General features: G+C 43.0%; 1 protein-coding gene across 2 annotated transcripts in view; it reads left to right on the top strand.

Moving 5' to 3' along the window:
- Nucleotides 1-5,033: 5,033 nt before the first annotated feature.
- Nucleotides 5,034-21,551, top strand: part of ST6GALNAC5 (ST6 N-acetylgalactosaminide alpha-2,6-sialyltransferase 5) — a 104,933-nt gene continuing 88,415 nt past the window's right edge. Inside the window, exons 1-2 of one of the 2 annotated variants that reach the window (XR_005226572.2) lie at nt 5,034-5,469; nt 6,525-6,761. Coding sequence is in view for 1 of the 2 variants with exons in the window: in XM_007062567.4 (XP_007062629.3) it covers nt 5,455-5,469; nt 6,525-6,761 (252 nt within the window). In the remaining variant the exon portion in view is untranslated. The remainder of the gene's footprint in view (nt 5,470-6,524; nt 6,762-21,551) is intronic. The other variant, XM_007062567.4, reaches the window with a different exon arrangement.

Genomic DNA, 21,551 nt, shown 5'->3' with positions numbered 1-21,551 from the left:
TGTCTGAAGGCAAGGACTGGCCTGTCTCCCAAGATTTGTGAGAGTGTTGGGTCATCCTTCAGGATAGGTTGTAGATCCTTAATAATGCGTTGGAGGGGTTTTAGCTGGGGGCTGAAGGTGATGGCTAGTGGCGTTCCGTTATTTTCTTTGTTAGGCTTGTCCTGTAGTAGGTGACTTCTGGGAACTCTTCTGGCTCTATCAATCTGTTTCTTCACTTCCGCAGGTGGGTACTGTAGTTGTAAGAATGCTTGATAGAGATCTTGTAGGTGTTTGTCTCTGTCTGAGGGGTTGGAGCAAATGCGGTTGTATCGCAGAGCTTGGCTGTAGACGATGGATCGTGTGGTGTGGTCAGGGTGAAAGCTGGAAGCATGTAGTAGGAGTAGCGGTCAGTAGGTTTCCGGTATAGGGTGGTGTTTATGTGACCATCGTTTATTAGCACCGTAGTGTCCAGGAAGTGGATCTCTTGTGTGGACTGGACCAGGCTGAGGTTGATGGTGGAATGGAAATTGTTGAAATCATGGTGGAATTCCTCAAGGGCTTCTTTTCCATGGGTCCAGATGATGAAGATGTCATCAATATAGCGCAAGTAGAGTAGGGGCGTTAGGGGACGAGAGCTGAGGAAGCGTTGTTCTAAGTCAGCCATAAAAATGTTGGCATATGGTGGGGCCATGCGGGTGCCCATAGCAGTGCCGCTGATTTGAAGGTATACATTGTCCCCAAATGTAAAATAGTTATGGGTAAGGACAAAGTCACGAAGTTCAGCCACCAGGTTAGCTGTGACATTATCGGGGATAGTGTTCTTGATGGCTTGTAGTCCATCTTTGTGTGGAATGTTGGTGTAGAGGGCTTCTACATCCGTAGTGGCCAGGATGGTGTTATCAGGAAGATCACCGATGAATTGTAGTTTCCTCAGGAAGTCAGTGGTGTCTCGAAGGTAGCTGGGAGTGCTGGTAGCGTAGGGCCTGAGGAGGGAGTCTACATAGCCAGACAATCCTGCTGTCAGGGTGCCAATGCCTGAGGTGATGGGGCGCCCAGGATTTCCAGGTTTATGGATCTTGGGTAGTAGATAGAATATCCCAGGTCGGGGTTCCAGGGGTGTGTCTGTGCGGATTTGATCTTGTGCTTTTTCAGGGAGTTTCTTGAGCAAATGCTATAGTTTCTTTTGGTAACTCTCAGTGGGATCAGAGGGTAATGGCTTGTAGAAAGTGGTGTTGGAGAGCTGCCGAGCAGCCTCTTGTTCATATTCCAACCTATTCATGATGACAACAGCACCTCCTTTGTCAGCCTTTTTGATTATGATGTCAGAGTTGTTTCTGAGGCTGTGGATGGCATTGTGTTCTGCACGGCTGAGGTTGTGGGGCAAGTGATGCTGCTTTTCCACAATTTCAGCCCGTACACGTCGGCGGAAGCACTCTATGTAGAAGTCCAGTCTGCTGTCTCGACCTTCAGGAGGAGTCCACCTAGAATCCTTCTTTTTGTAGTGTTGGTAGGGAGGTCTCTGTGGATTAATATGTTGTTCAGAGGTGTGTTGGAAATATTCCTTGAGTTGGAGACATCGAAAATAGGATTCTAGGTCACCACAGAACTGTATCATGTTCGTGGGGGTGGAGGGGCAGAAGGAGAGGCCCCGAGATAGGACAGCTGCTTCTGCTGGGCTAAGAGTATAGTTGGATAGGTTAACAATATTGCTGGGTGGGTTGAGGGAACCATGCTTGTGGCATGTAGTAGTTTAGAAAGTTTAGTGTCCTTTTTCTTTTGTAGAGAAGCAAAGTGTGTGTTGTAAATGGCCTGTCTAGTTTTAGTAAAGTCCAGCCACGAGGAAGTTGGTGTGGAAGGTTGGTTTTTTATGAGAGTATCCATTTTTGAGAGCTCATTCTTTATCTTTCCCTGTTTGCTGTAGAGGATGTTGATCAGGTGGTTCCGCAGTTTCTTTGAGAGCGTGTGGCACAAGCTGTCAGCACAGTCTGTGTGGTATGTAGATTGTAATGGATTTTTTACCTTCAGTCCTTTCGGTACGGTGTCCATCTGTTTGCATTTGGAAAGGAAGATGATGTCTGTCTGTATCTGTACAAGTTTTTTCATGCAGTTGATAGATTTCCACTCCATACGGCTCAATGCAGTGCCTTGCATAATGACAGGTTTCAGAGTAACAGCCGTGTTAGTCTGTCTCAGTCTATCTGTTTTCATTTGCCATTTAACTTTTCTGCCTTGCCTGTAACCACTATATGCAGGTCAGGACATCATGCAACTTCTAACTCAGACCACAGATAATACCAAGGGTTAAAGTAAAGAGCGGGTGTGTGGTAGGGGTGTGGGGGGAGCTCCCCTTCCTCTCCCAGGCCTGTCTGAGCAGCATTTACCCTCCCTCCCTCTTGTGGTGTGAGAAGAGCACCCTCTTCTGTTTCAATCTACCTTAACCTCTTGATCCCATAGTGATGGGGGTCATATAAGTACAGAAATAGAAACTCATAGAAAGAGACATGTGCAGGGTGATGTGTGACACTGGTCTGGCACTTCAGACTGAGCATCACTGACCTAGACCATGATGAAACATGTCCTCTGAAAGCAGGAAACAAAATTGTTGATTGATAAAACACAGTCCTTGTAATGCTTGGTATAAAAAGGGGACTGTGGCAGAGTTCAGAATAATCAGAAATCCATTTCAGTATCCCTTTCATGTAAAAAAGAAATTATGACCAGATGATTCACTTGATATTGAATCAGGCGAGTTAGATGAACTTTAAAATGTTTTATTCCAAGTTGATTAAGTGTTTATGAACTCAGCCCATATTCTTCTACTTCTTGCTAGCCTAATTATTAAATTTAATGTGTGCGTGCATATAACTATATATCTATGCATTTATGTAGACACAAATATATTTTCTTAAATATAAAACCCCACAAAGCTAAAATGATTAACTTGTGGGAACTTAAAATTAAATTAAGTATCTGGGCTATTTTCCAGTTGATTTATAATTTTCCCTGGACAAACCATGCTTATACATAAAAACTACTGCAGAATTTACTTTATACTACACTATTTGTGTCGCTGTCCATTTGACTGCCAAGATTAGTGTTTATGGCCAGGATGGCAATCTAATTAAATATCTAAGAATCAGAAAACTGGACAATATTCAAGGCCAACTCAGCATTAAATTAGAAAATTTAGCCTGGCTACTCTATCAATATATTCAGCTATCAGCCCAGCTACTACCCCAAACTATAAGTTTAATGAATTTGGTCAGCATACTGTGTCACAGATGTCTACATACAGCCATGAACCTAAATCATCATAAATAAGATGCTTCAGTTGGGCATGGCAAAATATATTAGAGGAGCTTTGTCAGTTACCAGCAACCTGCTTGCTGATAGTTGAGAAACAGCACTGTAAAATGCATGAGCTGCCTTTTGTAGTTTTTTGCAGGAAGCCTTGGAGAGCCGCAGATAATTTGCTTTCAATGATTCATCAAGTTGGCCCTTTGTTTCACTAATTTGAGTGTCAAGTGCAACCACATAATAAAGAATTACCAAGACCTGATAAGATTATTCTTATACTGTAGCTCCTGTCTTAACAACTGGTACTATTCTAACCTAAACCACAAATGGAATAAATAGCAAGTATACTTGCAATGCCAGCAATCTTCTTTGAAATGACAGAGCATGTTTACTGCCATCTCCACTGATGTAGCATACATTTTTGTTTCTGCTAATAATTTCTACTTTCTTAAAAAGCATCACCTGCTGAATGCTGTGCCATAGCTAGAGATGACATTTGTTCCACTGTTAGTCTACCAATGAATTAGTAAAGATGAAAAATGGATTTCAGCCTTGAGAAATTGACAATTCCAGCCTTGAGAAAGATATTATTGTGAACATGGTTGAGTTAGCCTGCTGATCATTTTCTCCTTAATGTAGTCTTTAATGTTATATTGCTATAGGGTAGATGTGAAGTCATATATTAGAACTATTATTTTTGATGAATAATTTCAAGAGAAATATGTTCATAATTAAGATCTAATTTTTTTCAAAATGCTATACTGTCATTTTAATAACTTCATAAGAAACCAATCTGAAAATGGGTTGTTTTGAAGGGGCGAATATATAAATATGGAATTCCTAGAGCAAGAAATTCATGTAATTTAAGTTGCTTTATTAAAGTTTTCACAATTGAACTATGCATCATTAATACAGCAAAATCAAAGAAGGAAACAGTAAAGGACGCCAGAGGACTGCTTATGAAATGATAGTAGAACGACTTTTATTTCCAGCAACCAGAAGGATGGCATGAGGAGCAAGAGTACAAGAAACTACAGCTCCACTTACTAGTGAGACCAGCATGTGTTTACATTTTTAAAAACTTATTATGAAGGGTTGTTAGATAATAAGGAAGCAGGAGACTCTAAAAGTTGTTAATACTATACTAGAAATGGAGGGTGTTAAAATATTTACAAACAAAAAATGAAAATTATTTAGATAAAAAATTGTTGCCTCAAAACCACAAGGCTCAGAAAACCCAGTTAATCCTTAGAGAGGGGTGAATCTTCCTCTAGGCAAAATGGAAATAAGATAATTGAAGACTGGGTCCTAGTGTTAAAAGCAGGATTTTAAAAAAGGCAAAGCTAGTGTCAGCCTGCAGGGATATAATGCCGTTGTAGTTTGAAAAGGTTTCATTTATGTTGATCAGAATCCCACCCACTGATTAAATATGACATTGTGCAGAAGACTGTAGAGTGTGTTTCTATCCCTCTCTGCTGTTCTGTTTCAGAAGAGGGGAAAGTGGCTGCTTTGTGTCTGCTGAGATGAGGTTTCTTTCTGAGGAATAATGCGACCTAACTTATGTCTTCCTTTAACTTCTAAAAAGAAAAGGAGTACTTGTGGCACCTTAGAGACTAACCAATTTATTTGAGCATAAGCTTTCGTGAGCTACAGCTCACTTCATCGGATGCCTACCATTTTTTCATGCTTTGTGTGTATAAAAAGATCTTGTGTACTTTCCACAGTATGCATCCGATGAAGTGAGCTGTAGCTCACGAAAGCTTATGCTCAAATAAATTGGTTAGTCTCTAAGGTGCCACAAGTACTCCTTTTCTTTTTGCGAATACAGATTAACACGGCTGTTACTCTGAAACCTTTAACTTCTACTTATCCTGAAACTGCCTTAGTGCTGGAGACGAGGAAGGACCCGGAGTAGTTTAGGACCCAGCAGACAGTGGCAGGCGGCAGTTGTGTAGATCACTGAGAGACTAAGAGGGTCCAGTCCAGTTTTAATTCTGTCTCTAATCTCTGCCACAGCAGTGCTTTCCCCAACAGCCCCAGCTCGGGCTCGGGCGTCTCTCTCTCCAGCCTGATCCCCGGCAAAAAACATGTCACTGGCTTCCTCACAGTGGCAACCCTAGAGGGAAAAGTGGCCCCAGATGCGCAAGCCTGAGGATTCGGTACAAAGAGGTGCACAAAATGAAGACCCTGATGGTAAGTCAGTTGTTGGACCTAATTATCCTAGGTCACCCGGGGACCAAACGAAAGCAGCCCTGGTGGGGAAGAGGACGAGGGTAGTGGATCGGGGCTGGCCAGGGCATCAGACATATGCTCCAGCCTTTCCAGGGCTGGTATCTTCTCTTTTGTTATATTTGACGAAGGGGAACAAAACCGAGGAGGAGGAGGAGGAGAACTTTCCACCTGCTTTTCTTTTATTCATGTGCAGCGTTATTGTTCAGAGCGGGTGGAAAACAGATCGGCTTAAAGGATGAGTCTGGATGTAACTTGGCTAGTGCAACAATTCCTAACAGTCATGAAAACGCACGGGTAGAATGGCTAAAGGGGGATGAAGGCACGGGAAAGAGAGCGGAGGGAGAAGGGGAAGCCTGGGAAAGGGAAGGAAGGAGAGGGGGACAGGGAAAGACGGGGCTGGGGGGCAGAGGCGGAAGGAAAAGAAGAAGGGGAGGAGAGATGAAGGGGTGGAGAAGAGAGGGAGGCGGCGAGAGGGGGAGAAGAGAGGGGCGGCGGCGGGGGAGGGGGGATTATTGGAGTTCTCTAGCCGCACTTTTGCCTGGTCTTCACTGGTGTCAAACTTGCAGGAGCTGCACAGGGAAAGGCGCGGCGAGTGCTGCCAAAATAGACACCTCACCCGAGCAGCTGCACCCTCCCGCCCGCCTGGATAGACACTGCCCCGCAAGTGAAACAAACTGGGAGCCCCGCCTTCGCCGCTGCCCCGGGCTAGGTGGAGCCCCCTGCAATGTGATGGCCCCCCGAGAGAGGGGGGCAAATAGGTAGCGCGGCATAGGGCTGGACGGGGGGTGTGTGTGTGAGAGCAGGAGACCCAGACTCCAGCCCGTCTCCCCCGCTCAGGATTTGAACCATCCCCCCTCCCCTCGCCTCCTTCCAGGGCGTCCAGTCTTTTCCCGCGCGGGTCGGGGTTTGAACGGCGCCCTCCCCCGTTAGGCTCCCTCCGTCCGTGGGTCTGTGCCCCAGGCCCTGCGCTTTGCAGTTCGCAGCGGGGGCTCAGTGTCTCTTTGTCCCCTTTGCAGCGCCATGGGCTGGCGGTGTGTTTAGTGCTCACCACCATGTGCACCAGCTTGTTGCTCATCTACAGCAGCATCGGCGGCGGGGGCCAGAAAGAGCCGAGCCAGCAGCAGCAGCAGCAGGTGGCGGCGGCGGCCAGTGGGAAGCCGGAGAGCGAGCAGCCGGGCCCCAGCCAGCAGCGCCCCAGGCTCCCTGTGGGGGCTGGGCTCCTGGAGGGCTACAGCGGCGTCCTGGACCACAAGGTGAGGCGATGGCACCCCGGCCTGGACACAAGGGCAGGGGGGATGGAGCACCCCATGCAGGTGCAAGGCCCTTTGGGGGATCTATGGGTGCCTCCCCCATGGTTCCTCCCAGCTCAGAGCCTGCTCTCCCGGCAGAAGCTTTGGCAGGTCCTGAATGATTGGCTCAGACATGTCATTTGGCACCATTCCCCTGGGAGAGGGGTGGGACTGGGGTGGTGGTACTCCGTGTCCATGGGGTAGCCGTGACTGCTGCACTCCTTGCCCTGGTGTGACTCTACTGCCCTTTGTTTAATGGGAAGCGGGACTGTGACTCATGGTGGCAGGGACGTCATTGTTTTCTGCTTGTTCTATGTGTATGTGGGAGGGGGGTGGTATGATTGGCACCCTTAGCCATTTATTTGTGGTGGTACACCAGTGGTTTCATTGCTTCTGGACTGATGCCTCTGACCCTATTCTACTCTGCTCTGCTCACGTTTGCATACTGCACTCATTCCTGTAGTATCTGAGCATCTTCCAGTAATGCAGAAAGCAGTGTGGCTGCACCTTTGTTATGTGTTTGTTTCTCCACAAGCAGTGTTTTATTTTGGATTTTTAAAAAATAATGTACATACCCATTGCTATAGGTTTATGTTAGAGATAGCAAGGTCAAAGAACCGGGCCTTGACTTAGAGTGGAAGGTGGTGCGGCTTGCGATGATCCTTAGTTCTTGTAAGAGTTCACGCCACAGACTTGGACTGGCCTCCAAGAAAGCATAGGTGAGCTTCATCTTTATTGTAGAACGGTCCATTGTGCCAGAAGAGTGAAGTTGTCGACCACGGTCTTCCTCTTGGAGGCATGCTGGCTGTGGTGCATCTCTGTGATTATGTACATTGCCGCCCTTTGATCTCAGGTGAACAAACTCTGGTGCCCTTCACCCATTCTGGGTAAACTGTGTTATCCCTTCCCTCAAGTTGCGCCGCCTATGGTGCTCAAAACCCCAGAGTGGGCTGACTGGGAACACTTGAGCCTGGGATGTCAGACTTCTGTATCCTTTACCTAAGAGTGGACGGACTCTGGTGTCCATCACCAGTGGTGTGCAATCTTGGCTGCCCCTCACATAGGACAGACCTTAGTGCCCGTCGTTTGGCGTCGGTAGATCCTGGAACCCCTCACAGAAGGCAGGAAGGTGGATGGAGTCTAGTGGAGTAGGGCTCTCTAATGTGGTATCTAGACTCAGGAGAAGAAATATACAAAAGAAAGATATTGGCACGTATAAAGGTTGTATTTTGTGGTTGTAGTGGCATTTCCCTTCAGGGATAAAATTTAACAATTATTCACAATACTAAAATGTCACAGGCTACAGTATGTACGGCTACTGGCATTAGTTTACTACCAAAGTAAATCACCTTATGCTTGAGGAGAATATTTGTCTGAAAATCAAGGCATTGGGCCTTGTAGAGCAAAGTATCACATCAGGAATGTCTACACTGCAGTCGAAGGTGTGGTTGCAGCTTAGGTAGGCATACCTGCACTAGCTTCAAGCTAGCTAACACAGCTACAAATAGCAGTAAAGATGTGGTGGTAGAAGCATCAGTGTGGGATGTAGAAGCCTGCCTGGAACCCTCGCTTGGCTGCATTGAAACCCCTGCCACCTTATCTGCATTGGTCTTGTTAACTGTGCTAGCTAGGTTAAAGTTATTCAGGTATGCCTATCTGAGCTTCAGTCACACCTCCAATTGCAGCATAAACATACCCTAAATTTCAGTTATCACGTACTATGCTCAGATTACCTACCACATTCTTCTTTCACTTCATATACAGTCAGAATAGTAGTTCCAGGTCCACTCAGACATGGTGGCCACACAGCTTCTAAGAATATGGCTAACATATCTAATTTCCTATTCACTGTTGAAGAATGCTTTGCATGAGCCTCTCAGCACCTATTGAGGTTTGAAACTTTTTTCTTATTAATCTTTGTTTTAATGCATTTTACCTTGATTCTGCATCACAGCCAATGTTCTTAGCTTCAGCAGCCTTTTGCACTTTAGAAGCTGTATAATATTTTTTGTTGAACTGAGCTCTTAAAAATTGTGGGAAAGGCTGGATGGCTCTGAATCTGGTTCTTAGCATTTCACCCTTAGCATCTCAGGCCAACAGTGGTTGAAAATCATTGCCACCTGATGACTGAAATAAACATCTCCCTTTAGTTCCTAGTAGCCAGGTGTTTACATTATAAAAACTATCAGGAGTGGCACAGAATCACTGTTTGTTGATAGCTGCTGCTGAGAGGTCAAAGACTGAGGGAAATAGCAACCACCTTGCTACTCCTAGAAGCTCTTACATCACAGCAAGACTGCGGCACATTGTCAGGCCAGTCTGGAGAAGCTTTCCCTGCTTTTGTCTGTGCTGTATTTGTTCAATGACTAAAGAGAGGACACTGGTCTCACAGACTATCAAAGCAGCACCTTTCATGACATCTGTTGTTGATACGAATTTTTATATTGACTTCCATAGAAGCAGGATCAGGCTCTGCCTAGTCATCAGACAGGGGGATGTAACTTTTTGATAGTTTATCAAAATGAGGATCACAATGTTAGCAATAAATGGCAGTGCTAATATTTTATGAGCAATTACCGCATGTGAGTAGGACAGAATTTATGAAAACAGAAAGGCTAGCAGTATTCTAAATCTTGCAAGAAATAAGTATTTAACCATCTGATTGTTCTGAAGTGAACATGAGAACAAGACTCTGGATAGTTAAAAAGCTTTTTACCCAGTATTGACACAACAGTGGTTACTACCAATAACATGTGAGAGTTCTGCAACAGATGTAATTGGAAAAAATTTCAGACCACCAAAGATTTTGCATTCCCCCCCCAAAAAAGTACCATAACAAAACCAATCTTGCAAACAAAATATGAGTTTTTAGGCCTTTGCTGAAGTACTCGGAGAACTTGATGACCAACCCACTAATTTACATGGATCACAATGATATTTATATATATAATTAAACAGATCAGAGAGTAGTACAGTTAATCAAGTGTTTGAAGAAGAGTCATTCTGCAAATAGTCTTATAGCTCCATAATCTCTCAGACCTTAGTGCTGGGACTTTATTCCTACATGGAAAAAATTATTCTGCTTTTTTCTTTACTCCATCCACCTAAACAGGCAACAGCATTGACATGTTTGGGGTGAATGGCTCATAGTGTCATCACATTAACCATTCTTATCTGGAAAATTGTGGGGATAAGGAAAATGAGTCTGAGGGTTCAGTCTATTCCATTTTGTTATATCACAAAATCATACAGCATTTTGGAATAGAGTAGTCAATTGCTCCTAAGGAGATCAAGGAGAGTGGTCCTGGTGAGAGGGGGGGTCAAACATTGAAGTTGAGCTGTAATGGAGACTTTTGTGGCATATGGCTAGCAACATGAATGAAGTCCTCTATCCATAAAAGTTCCACTGTGGAGTGGAGACTTTATTATGCAATAAACATCTTGATGGAGGCATTATGGTGTAACAGATCTACCAGGGGGAGACTTTATTCTGGAATAACCTTGTCAGGGGAGAGTGTGTCATGACATAAAGCTCAGCAGTATGTAGTTATGTATGACAGAGGGGTTTGGGCTTCTTTTTATGGCACTGCCTCTGTGTTTTGAGATAGTGGAATTAGTCTGTACATATAGCATATATAGTTATTAAACACTAATACAGTTAAGAGATTAAAAAATGGAAAAAGTATTTAATGTTTCCATCAAACTTTGAGGGAGAAGAAAGAGTACAATCGGATACAGTGTTTGATTTTAACAAGACTTGGAAAAGATTTAATTGGGTGAAAAAATATATACACATAGTAGAGAAATGTGTTTTACCAGGCTTACATTTGGAGCTGTTTGAAAGTGTTATAATTAATTGGATGCTGACTATCTTGTGTTTATATTTTGTTGCTTTTGTGCCACCAGCAGTGATCTCTATTTTTCTCATCTTAGCAAATCATAATACTGGTTCATTGCATTTTGATTATCCTTGTTTAAAGTTTTTAGCAGCTTCTGTGTGCAATAAGTGATAACATTCAATTTGCATTACAGAGCATGCGACAGAGATAGAAAATGGTACCGTTCGCTGTATTCCAGATTGCAGGCACCTCTGCACACAGCCAGCAGTTCTGGCTTGGCACTGTTACCATCTGTAATCTCTCAAAGTACTGTACACATTCTTGTTGCTGATTATGTATCAGTCAGCTTAGCATGTTATGCATTTACGGTTTTGACTTAAAAATACAGGGTCAGATTTGTGCTGTCCTTAATTGAGCAAACTTTCCATTGAGTTTATTGGTAGTTTTGCTCGAATGTGTGGACAACAGAAAGTAAAAGACAGAGAGGGGAATGCAGCACAGGTAGCTGTGTGAAGTGTATGTCTTCATAAAATAAGAGTTATTTAAGGTGGAATTTGGCTGATGGAGATACTGACTATGGATATGCAGTATAATTACACAGGCCAGGAATTTAGTTAATTGATAAAATATGTTAGCAAAACATTTTTATCAAAACAGAAACACATTTAAAGAAATGTAGCTACCTGATAAGCCTGAGTATCTAGTGTAGCTGAAGGAACTTGGTCTCTGGTCTCTTATTTCATTATGCATGTAAGGTATGAAGTTGTTATACATAAACTCACACCATGCAACTTGTAAAAACAAGGGTGGGCCACATTGGGTGGGGAAATTGCATGCAGGGCCATGAATGTAGGGCTGGGGCAGGGGGTTGGGGTGCAGGAGGGAGTGCGGGGTGTGGGAGGGGGTGCGGTGTGCAGGAAGGGGCTCAGGGCAAGGGGTTGGGGCACAGGAGGGGTGCGAGGTGTATGAGGGGGCTCAGGGCAGAGGGTTGGGGTGCAGGGAGGGGTGAGGAGTGTGGGAGGTGGCTCAGGGCAGGGGGTTGGGGGCTCAGGGCAGGGGGTTGGAGTGCAGGAGGAGTGTGTGGTGTGGCAGGGGGCTCAAAACAGGGGGTTGAGGTGCAGGAGGGGTGCAGCAGGGGGCTCAGGATAGGGGGCTCAGGGCAGGGGGTTGGTGTGCAGAGGGGTGCGGCAGGGGGCTCAGGGCAGGGGGTTGGGGTGCAGGAGCGGTGAGGGGTGCAGGCTCCAGCCCAGCTCCGCTTACCTTGAGTGGCTCCGGGGTGGCAGCGGCATGCAGCAGGGCTAAGGCAAACTCCCTGCCTGTCCTGGCCCCACGCCGCTCCCGGAAGCGGCCAGCACCATGTCCCTGCAGCCCCTGGGGGAGGGAGGGGCAGAGGGATCCACGTGCTTCCCTTGCCTGTGGGTACCTCGCCCGAAGCTGCCATTGGCCAGGGTTCCCCGTTCCCTGCCAATGGGAGCTGCAGGAAGCAGTGCCTGCAGGCGAGGGCAGTGCGCGGAGCCCTCTGCCCCTGCTCCTCCAGGGGCCTCAGGGACATGGTGCCGGCCACTTCGGGAGCGGCGCGGGTACAAGCAGGCAGGGAGCCTGCCTTAGCCCTGCGGCGCCACAGGGGTGGCAATCCCGCAGGCCGGATCCAAAGCCCTGATGGGCCGGATCTAGCCCGCAGGCCGTAGTTTGCCCACCCCTGGTGTAAAAGCTTGTACTAACACACACACAAATAATGTGATTCTGATAACATCCCTGGTTACTGTGATCATAAATATCAAAGGCAGATCCTAAACTGGAGTAAATTGTCATAGCTTCAGTGAAGTCAATGAAGCTATGACAATTTACAACATCTGAGGATCTGTCCCCAAGTAGTTTGGATGTCATCAGAACTCAGAAATGTGTGTAAAGCTTCATTCACTTCTTTGGCTTGATGGATTTTATATATTTGAAGAATTTTAACAACTAAAACTAGTTTTTATTAAACTCATCTCTTTGCACTGAACTTATCCATGTGTTCAGTGTTTTTAAAATGTTTTTTCATAGAAACCCAAACAACACAAAACTATTTGGGAGATATTTTTTTTAGTCCTACAGTTTGATTTCGGTACAGTTATGAACAACAATGGGAGAGGTGGTCAGACTGAGACAGAGTTAACTCAGGCTAATTCAGCTGACAGTGGTTAATTTGCATATTGCAGTCCTTTTTGGTTTGAAACGCTGTAAAAGTATCTAGGCCTTTTCTCACACTTTCAAAATGTCACATTTCATGTGTATTATGTGACATCCATGAAATGTACCATAGTGCTCTGATCCCTTCTTTACAACAGACTAAGGTAGGAAGTTCTTTTTCTTTACAGACTTTGTGGAAAATAGAAGAACTCATAGAAGGACTCTAAAAATTCAGGATCCATTTTTTGTCTGTGGTTTCTCCATTGATCCTAGTTATGACCCTCAATCTGACTTGAGAACAATGAAGCTACAGTAAATATCTCTCCACTGTGAATATTAATATAATCATATATTAATAAATAATAGCAGCATCACACACACACATACCCTAGAAGGTTCACAAAATGCTTTGTTTTTCATCGTTAGTTTCATTGTTCTTATATGTATCTGTAGTATGCACTGTACTGTACTATTATATTGGATATCCTTTTAAATTTGCCATGTTGTACAGTTCTCACATGTTGAGTTTTACTTATGGGCATTTCAGGCAAACTGTCCTCTTAAGAGACCCAATTCTGCTTCTAATGACTACAGTGGGAGCAAGGCTGAGCCAAAGGAGACTAGCCATGAAGGAAACTGTAGTGTTTGCCCACCTCTGCTTGATGACTTTCCCTTAAGTTTTCCCCTTTAACCTGTACTGGAACTTAGGTGGAAATTGGAAGTCAGAATTTACAGGGATGTCTATAAATCTGCAGAACTTCTGATTACAGGCAGAGCTTTCCTTTTGTTACCGACCTTCTACATTAATTCAACCTGCATTGCTCAGTACAGCACGGTGTACAGTGCTATTGATGCAGAGACGGCATTGATAGTAAGGAATTCAGTGTATTAATTTAACTTCTAATTAATGCAATTATGATCAAATCAGCAGAGCTTTGGTGCTGATATAAACTGATGTGACAGCCCAAAGGTCACTTTCAAGGTGAGATTAAACGTCATACTGTCTCACCTCATCCCTAAGTAATGTGTCTCCATTAGTCAGTGCTATTTTGTTCTAACAGGTTTCAGAGTAGCAGCTGTGTTAGTCTGTATTCGCAGAAAGAAAAGGAGTACTTGTGGTATCTTAGAGACTAACAAATTTATTTGAGCATAAGCTTTCGTGAGCTACAGCTCATTTCATCGGATGCATTCATCCACTGAATGCATCCGATGAAGTGAGCTGTAGCTCACGAAAGCTTATGCTCAAATAAATTGGTTAGTCTCTAAGGTGCCACAAGTACTCCTTTTCTTTTTGTTCTAACAGTTAACATTAAGTGCTTTAAGACCAGGTTAATTAGTGAAGCTTCCTGTCAGCTTGAAAAGCAAATACGTTAAGTTCAGAGACTCCTACTAATGGTTCTCAAAATCTCACTTTTGAAAATTTCCAAATGCCTGTGTAATTTAATTGTAGATAAGAGCCAGATTCTCCCCTGATCGCCATAAAACGCTGTGGGGCAATCAGAGCCTCCTTGCAGCAGAACTGGTGGAGTTCCTTGGTGCTAATGGTGGGGTAGGGGCCACACAGAGGATATGTGCATTGTGGAGTTCTGTTCTGTTGGGAAAACCTGCATGTTAGCACAGGTGATGGGACGGGTGAAGATGGGGCTGGGATGGGGAACTTGCTACTGTTTGGAGTGTATTCCGGAGGAGAGGGTTTGCCCCTAAATGCATAAGAGAAGTGCATTGTATGTTTTAAGTATGTGTATATTAAGTACAGTCATAAATACTGGATTCTCAAAGAAACATTGTCAGTTATAATGTAGGACAAAAATAAATTATTTTATAAGTGAGATGCAAATCAGTTATATATAATTAGTAAACTTAAACATTCCCCTGGTGTGTTTTGAACCCAAACACAACAGTATTGTGTTAGTGCATAAGAACCAGGAGTTGTAGCATCACTGTTTAAGAAAAGGGGACCGTAAAGAGTAAATCCACAGCATAAATGGTAAACAAGCAGCATAGGTTAATTTCAGTTTTAATAATCTAGAATGTGGTTAGTAACACCAGTTAGAAATTTATAAAAAAAACATGATTTATACTTACATGTGCCCCTTTAAGATACCATTGCAGTTATATTCAAAAATAGCATCACAGAAGAGATACTTTGATTAAAAAATAGTGTGGAATAGACAAAGGATAACGACTCTCAATTAGTAGTCTCTGAACTCTGAATTAGCTTTGCTTTTTAATTCCAGTACTTAATATTTTGCTTTGCCAGCACCTCACAGTGTCATACCAAATAATATCATGTTTGTAGTTTAGTACATTATTAGCATCCTTAGATATTGCCATGGCTTTAGTACTCAAGAACAAAATATTCTATAAAATTCATATTGTTAGCCAAAGTTAACGTAGAGTATATTTTGTCCTCAGCTGTGGGAGGTCAGGAGTAGAGAGAACAGTTATAACAATCGTCAGTAGAGCATCCGTCCCAGTAGTTTTCTCTAAGGAAAAGAAAAATTAAGCAGGGAAGATCTGTGCAAACATGTACGTGCACTTCAGGCACTACATATAGGAAGCTTAAGGGAAACTGCTCTTCTTGGGAAACTGTTCACTGAGAAATAATCAGGAATAAAAGGAACAGGTTCTTCTGGAACTGCGTTCATCACCAAGAACGTGTTTCTCCCCACCTTTCCTTCTGGTTCGGAGGCTCAGGGATATGCCTCCTCTATAGTGACATGGGTCACACTCAGGCTCATTTCTCTTCTGAACTTGTGTTTTCTTTTCCTTGCATTACATTCTCTATGGACAGACACCTATTCCATAGTGATGAAATGTGCCCTCTAACCCTGCTCAAAAACATAAGAGGAACATAGAGGCACAGAACTCACTTCTCCAGCCCACTGCCAGGAAAATGGGCTGTGGTCATAGACTGTGGTAGTCACCATAGCCCCTCCACGCTCCTTAGGTGAGGGCTTTGGGCCGCTTATTATACGTAAGCACAGATCTCACGACCTGTTCCCATCCTGCAGCAGCCCCATACTTGACAGCCTATTCAGGGCCATTGTGCATACCCATTCCAGAGAACACAGAGGATCATAGGCACCAGGTGCAGCTCTAGAACCTGTGACTTCTCATCTGAGCTCCACGGCAGAGTTTAAGGGGCACAGTGCGTCCTTGTGTGAGCCATCCACATTTGGCTGAACTCACCCTCAGAGATTATAACAGTTACACCTGTACTTTTAAATATTGCTGTCCATTTTATTCCTAATGCTGCTGTAAAAGGGTTGGTTCCAGCTGCGTCGGCATATTGCTTGGCTCTAAAATAGGAAAATAAAAACTCAAAGTAGAGTCAGTGCTGTGACTGTAACTGGCAGGGAAATGCTGAATTGAAACTGCTACTTCTTTCTCAACTCATCTGCTTGTGCTCAGCTATTTGTTGGGATCCTTCCTAGGAAAAATCCCTCTTCCAGTGTTCAGATCATTTTGTTCTTCATTTTTTTATTGATAAGGATCCAAAATTCATTTTAAAAATTAAAAACATGTAATAACTCCCTGCCCTGCTAATTCCCCATCCATGTGCACAGTCCTTCTGATATTGCCTCACTTGCTCTGCCTTTGAATGGGACTGTCCAGTTTTGCCTTTCAGCACTGTAATGTTTACTTTGCAACTATTACAAATAGTGGGCCAGTTTGTTGTAACCGTGGTTACATTGAATAGTAGACATTGACTGCAAAGTCCCATTGCAGCCAATGGGACTGACTGTGGAGTAGGGTGCTGCCAGATATGAGTAAAGGTCTTGCAGCCTGACCCAGTGCCAGCCTGAAAGAATGTCAGTAAGTCTCTTCCTCCTCCATGCCACTGGGACTGCCATGGATGTAAGACACGACGCAGCGCTCTAGCTCCATGCAGCATGCTTACCGTGCAGCAATACGTTATTGAGTTAGTCAGGATTTTACATATTACAAATGTTACTTGTCTCGGAGTAGTCTTATTAAACAAATCTTGGTAATGAGAACAGTGTGTCAGATGTTTGATAGACTTACTTAAAATACCGTCTGTCTAACTTTTTGCATTTCTGTAACACCTAACAACATAGATTGAGACTGACAAATGGCATTGATGGCCGCATTTTCAAACCTGAATGCCGAAAGATAGGCACCTAGATCAGAATTTAGGCATTTAAATCACTGTTAGAGACACTGACATCCTGATTTAGATACCTACATCTGCACATTTGAGTCTAAAACCGCCTGTTAGGTGTCTTCCTTTAAACACCCAAGTTTGAAATTCTGGCCAAGTATTGTCAGTATAGCTAGGTTATTACTCTATGTATTGACCCGTCAGTTCCTTTGCTGAAGTTTGCGATACACCTTATGGTGTTCTTACTACGTAAAATCCTTCTAAAAGGTTGACAACAGTATGTAAGTCTTAGTTCACAAAGTCCCCCCAAAAACAACAGAATTTTTGGTAGTAGCCTTTCAGTCCATCTAATCGAGGCCTGCTAAGAAATACATTAAATACTATTTGGAAACATACATATGCACATGCATAATTAACCCTTTATTAGATTTAAATACCTCTTTTCTTTCAATCTGTACGAACACCCAAATAGCCACAGTTTGTAAAAATAATTAGAGCCAGATTCTTGGCCTCACCTGTGTCTGCTTTGCACTTCTGCAACAGAACAAAGCAGCTCAGGTTCCTGCACCTTGTAGCACTGGGGGCAGGCATGGCATTGATGAAGAGGGTTGGGGCCTGAAGTGGCAGCTGCTGTTCCTGATTCCCAGCCAGTGCATGGCCCAGCGGGACTGCTGCAGTTGGTGCAGTTTGTAGCAGCCAGGTTCTAAATTATGCCGGGGCCTACTTTGGCCCCAAGGGAGTGGAAGGTTTGACTCAGAAGCACCTTTCACTCCCAACTCAGCTGAGTCTAAACTCATCACAGCTGGGAATCCAGCTCTCAGTGTCTAGATCCTGCTCCTGTTCTCATTGAAGACAATGGCACAACATCCTGGGACTTCAATAGGAGCAGGCCCTGAATCTTTCTATCAGTATGCTCACAACACTCCTGTTGACTTCAGTGTGGAATGATAACATGATATGTCTCCTGGCCTTTTATTTTTTTTCTGCTGGAGAATTACAAAATGTGTTTGGAGCTAATGTGACCTCTTAACATTGCTAAAGATTTAGAGATGCAGTTTGTATGAAAGACACTATGCAGACAAAGCTGTTTATTAGAAAAAAATTAAACTATAGCCCACTAAAATATTTTTTCTTCCACCGTCTGTTTTTAATAGGAAATAAAAAAGGGCCATATCTCTTTACATCAAAATCTGGAAAGAAAATTCACACCTGAGCTGAAAACCTATCTGCCAAGTTTTATACTGTTGTGGAGTACAGTAAAAGTGCTGAGTTAAAAGCATCTTAGAAATGGGATTTATAACAGAACACTGACAAAGCTCTAATACCTATAGTGGTACTCCCAGACACGTCTAGAATAAAGTGATGGATGATAAGGAGACTCAGCTCTCATTAAAGTTTCTCAGAACTTATTTGTTATAATTATGCCGCTTCTTGGGTTTTTTTCAGTGTATGTGATCATGCCATATCTCCTTTGTATTGCACAAGGGAAAATATTGTTTTAAAAAGACAATATCCTAACTTCTGAACTTTCTGATCTGGTTATGTTGGAGAGTCTACCTAGATATGAAAAGAGGATTAATGCCACTTGAAAGCAGCAGAGTTAAACAAGGCCACATTAAATATGGCCCTCAACAAAGACTCTGTAAAATTGTTCAATCCAGTGAAGACAGAAAATGCATGAAAACCTTGTGACTGCTAACTGGGTAGTATCTTTATTATCAAGTGGCAAAAATGTTCGTCATGTACTGTAGCTTAAATTGTGTTTCCATATCCTGTCAAGTGTGGATGACAAGGATTGTATGTGTCTTTCTTTTCTGTTACTGGAAGCGCTTTTTGTGTAGCAGTCTGTGCAAAGTACTGCATCTTTGGACTTCAGAATATAAAGTAATGCTTTGAAGACATGAATATTGTAATTTCTTTGTTTCTCTTAGACAAATAGAGATCTGTGCTTTTTAAATTTCATAGCCCATATTTTGTCATCAATAAGAGTACTGAAAATTACATTGCTGTGTTTATTAAAGTTGTGTTTCTATATAGTAATACACATACAACATCTTATACAGCTGTAAGGATAAAGTTAAGCTCCTTTGTCAAGCGTGTTGGTATGGCAGGGGTTTTAATCTTCTACTGTCAGAGCCTGGTTTGGTTTAAGCAGAATCTGTGTGCAAAGAAATTAAAGATCAACCTTTCCTATATTTATGCCTTAGCTTATTTGCACAGAGCAAGGAATAAAAGAGAAGTTGTGTAATACATACGTTCCTCTACAAGAATATTGCATTTGGAGCCCATATTTAGCCTCATAATAACTTGCTTTATGTTTATGCTTCTAAAAGATGAGGCTGAAGTTGGCAAAAATGTTCAAAATTTTAAATCCATGAAAATGAGATCTACACTTGGAGACAAGAGAGCTTATTGAAAAGAGGACAGGGAAATCATAACACAGCTTACTTTTCCTAATTAAAATTCCATAGAGTTGTCTACAGTATGTTCACGTTTTATTGCATCAGTAATGACTCTTCCATTTTCCTTTCAGATTATAACGTTAAGTCACCAAGAAAGCATGTACTGTAGTTACAGCATCTTTAGACAAGGCAAGCCATTAAATAGTCTTACAACAAAAATGGCATGAAAAAAATGGTACAGTTGGGAGGCAAAGTCAAATCCACAGTTAAGGGATTAAAGCTCAATTTCAAGACACAACAGGGCATAAATACAATAAGATTTAAGGGGCAGCTGTGTTATGCTTATAAGTATTAAAGGTTTAGATCTCATCTGTGAATGTCTTCACTCGTACTGGTCTGTTTAATGATGTTAATGTTGTCTTAATGGAAACTTCCATAGGTGTCTTTTAATCAGTTGTGGTCCGCTAATGTACAATTAGTGTAATTATGCAATTTGTGTAAATATATGTAATCACAGAATTGAAAGAGATAATTGTCAAATGTGATGATACCATTTAAATGTTTGATGATGTCTACTTTTTAGGCTTGACGAAAAATGCAATGCACCTGTGAAGCAGAGGCTATTAGGTGCAGTAGCTTAGCTGTCTAAAAATATTATTTTTCTAAAATGTCAAAGCCAATCAATCTACGATTTTTGAGTGAACAGGAACAGGGAAAGCCACTGAAGAATCCTAAATTCTTTCTTTTGCTCTTCTTCAAGTATAATCAAAGGATGTATAAACAACGAGGAATCCTTGTGACACCTTAGAGACTAACAAAGGATGTATGTTCTAGAAATGTTGCGCACGCAGCCACCACAGTCTGTAAAACAATCCATCTTCCACCACAGCTCATTAAATAATAATAGTTTGCACTTACATATCCCTGTGCTTCTGAGGATCTTAAAGTGTTTTACAAATATTAAAAACTGAGCCTCACAGCATCTTAGTAACAGAGGGAGGTATTCTCATCTCCATATTGCACAGTAGGAAACTGAAGCACAAAAAGGTTCAGGCCAAATTTTTCAAACTTGGATGCTTCATTTGGCATCTAAGGGCAGGATTTTCTGATGCGCTAAAGTGATTTAGGAGCACAAGTCCCACAGAGAGAGAGTGGCGCTTGTGCTCCTCAGTCACTTAGGCACTTTTGAATATCCTGCTCTAAACTCCTATCCGGGCACTTAAGTAAGTGGCCTGATTCTTGGAGGTGTTAAGCACATGCAGCTCCCAATGACTAAAGTGGCCTAGGGAAGGCTAATCCCTTGAACACTGGCATTTGGTGTGCACTCAAGGGCCACATAATTTACTGCATTCTAATAAATGAAGCTTGAGAACACAGGTACTCAAAGGCTAAAAGTAAGCAAGCACAGACAACCTAAAAGGAAATAGGTCCTCATCCAAAGCCCAGTAACATCAATGGAAAGACTCCTGTTGATTTGAGTGGGCTTTGGATCACTTCACTATATTAGGACCATGTAGCAGGGTGATTACCACCCAAACTCCTCCTCATGGCCAGAGGGTGCTCTGCAGTACCCTGCATTTGTTCTTCTTGGACTCCTCCAAACTCCAGAGCACAGTCCAAATGAAACACTCCCCCTCTGGGGTCCAGTTTATTTAATCCTGACACCCATTGGCATTCCATGTCCCAGCCCCAGCCCCAGCTCAGTGGCTCTTTCCCTTTGGGTAGGGAGTCCCCAGCCCTCCTTCCTGGAGCTGGATAATAATTCCTTTACTCTCTGCAGATGCCCAAACTCCCTTAGTGGCAGGATCTTCCCTGCAAGAGCGTTCTTACTCTCTGTAGTTTCCTGAGGTCCCCATCCCCGCTCTGCGGAATCCTACTGCTCTTATAGCGGGATCATCTGACCTCACTCAGGTGTGCCTCTTCAGGAATCAGCCATTACGTGCTAACAGCTTTCAATCAGTACTAAAATGGATTGCACTGGAAAGTGGTAAGGCTCCTGCAGTCCTTAAAATTCATAGGGCACTCAGTGCCCCACTAATGGGTTAATATTTGTGTGTAACCCTAACTTCCATTGACTGATACTTGGAAACACAGTGAACAAATAAACATCTGTAAGAAGTTGTTTAATTAGTTGTTTCATATGTGTTTCATTCGAAAAGACTACCAGATGTTATGCACAGCAAGAATTCAATGTGAACAGTTCTTTTTTTGGTTT

The sequence above is a fragment of the Chelonia mydas genome, chromosome 8 (genome assembly GCF_015237465.2).
Source record: "Chelonia mydas isolate rCheMyd1 chromosome 8, rCheMyd1.pri.v2, whole genome shotgun sequence".
Classification (NCBI taxonomy): Eukaryota; Metazoa; Chordata; order Testudines; family Cheloniidae; genus Chelonia; species Chelonia mydas.
The sequence above is the reverse complement of the archived record's forward strand: the minus strand, read 5'-3'. Positions and strand labels throughout refer to the sequence as shown.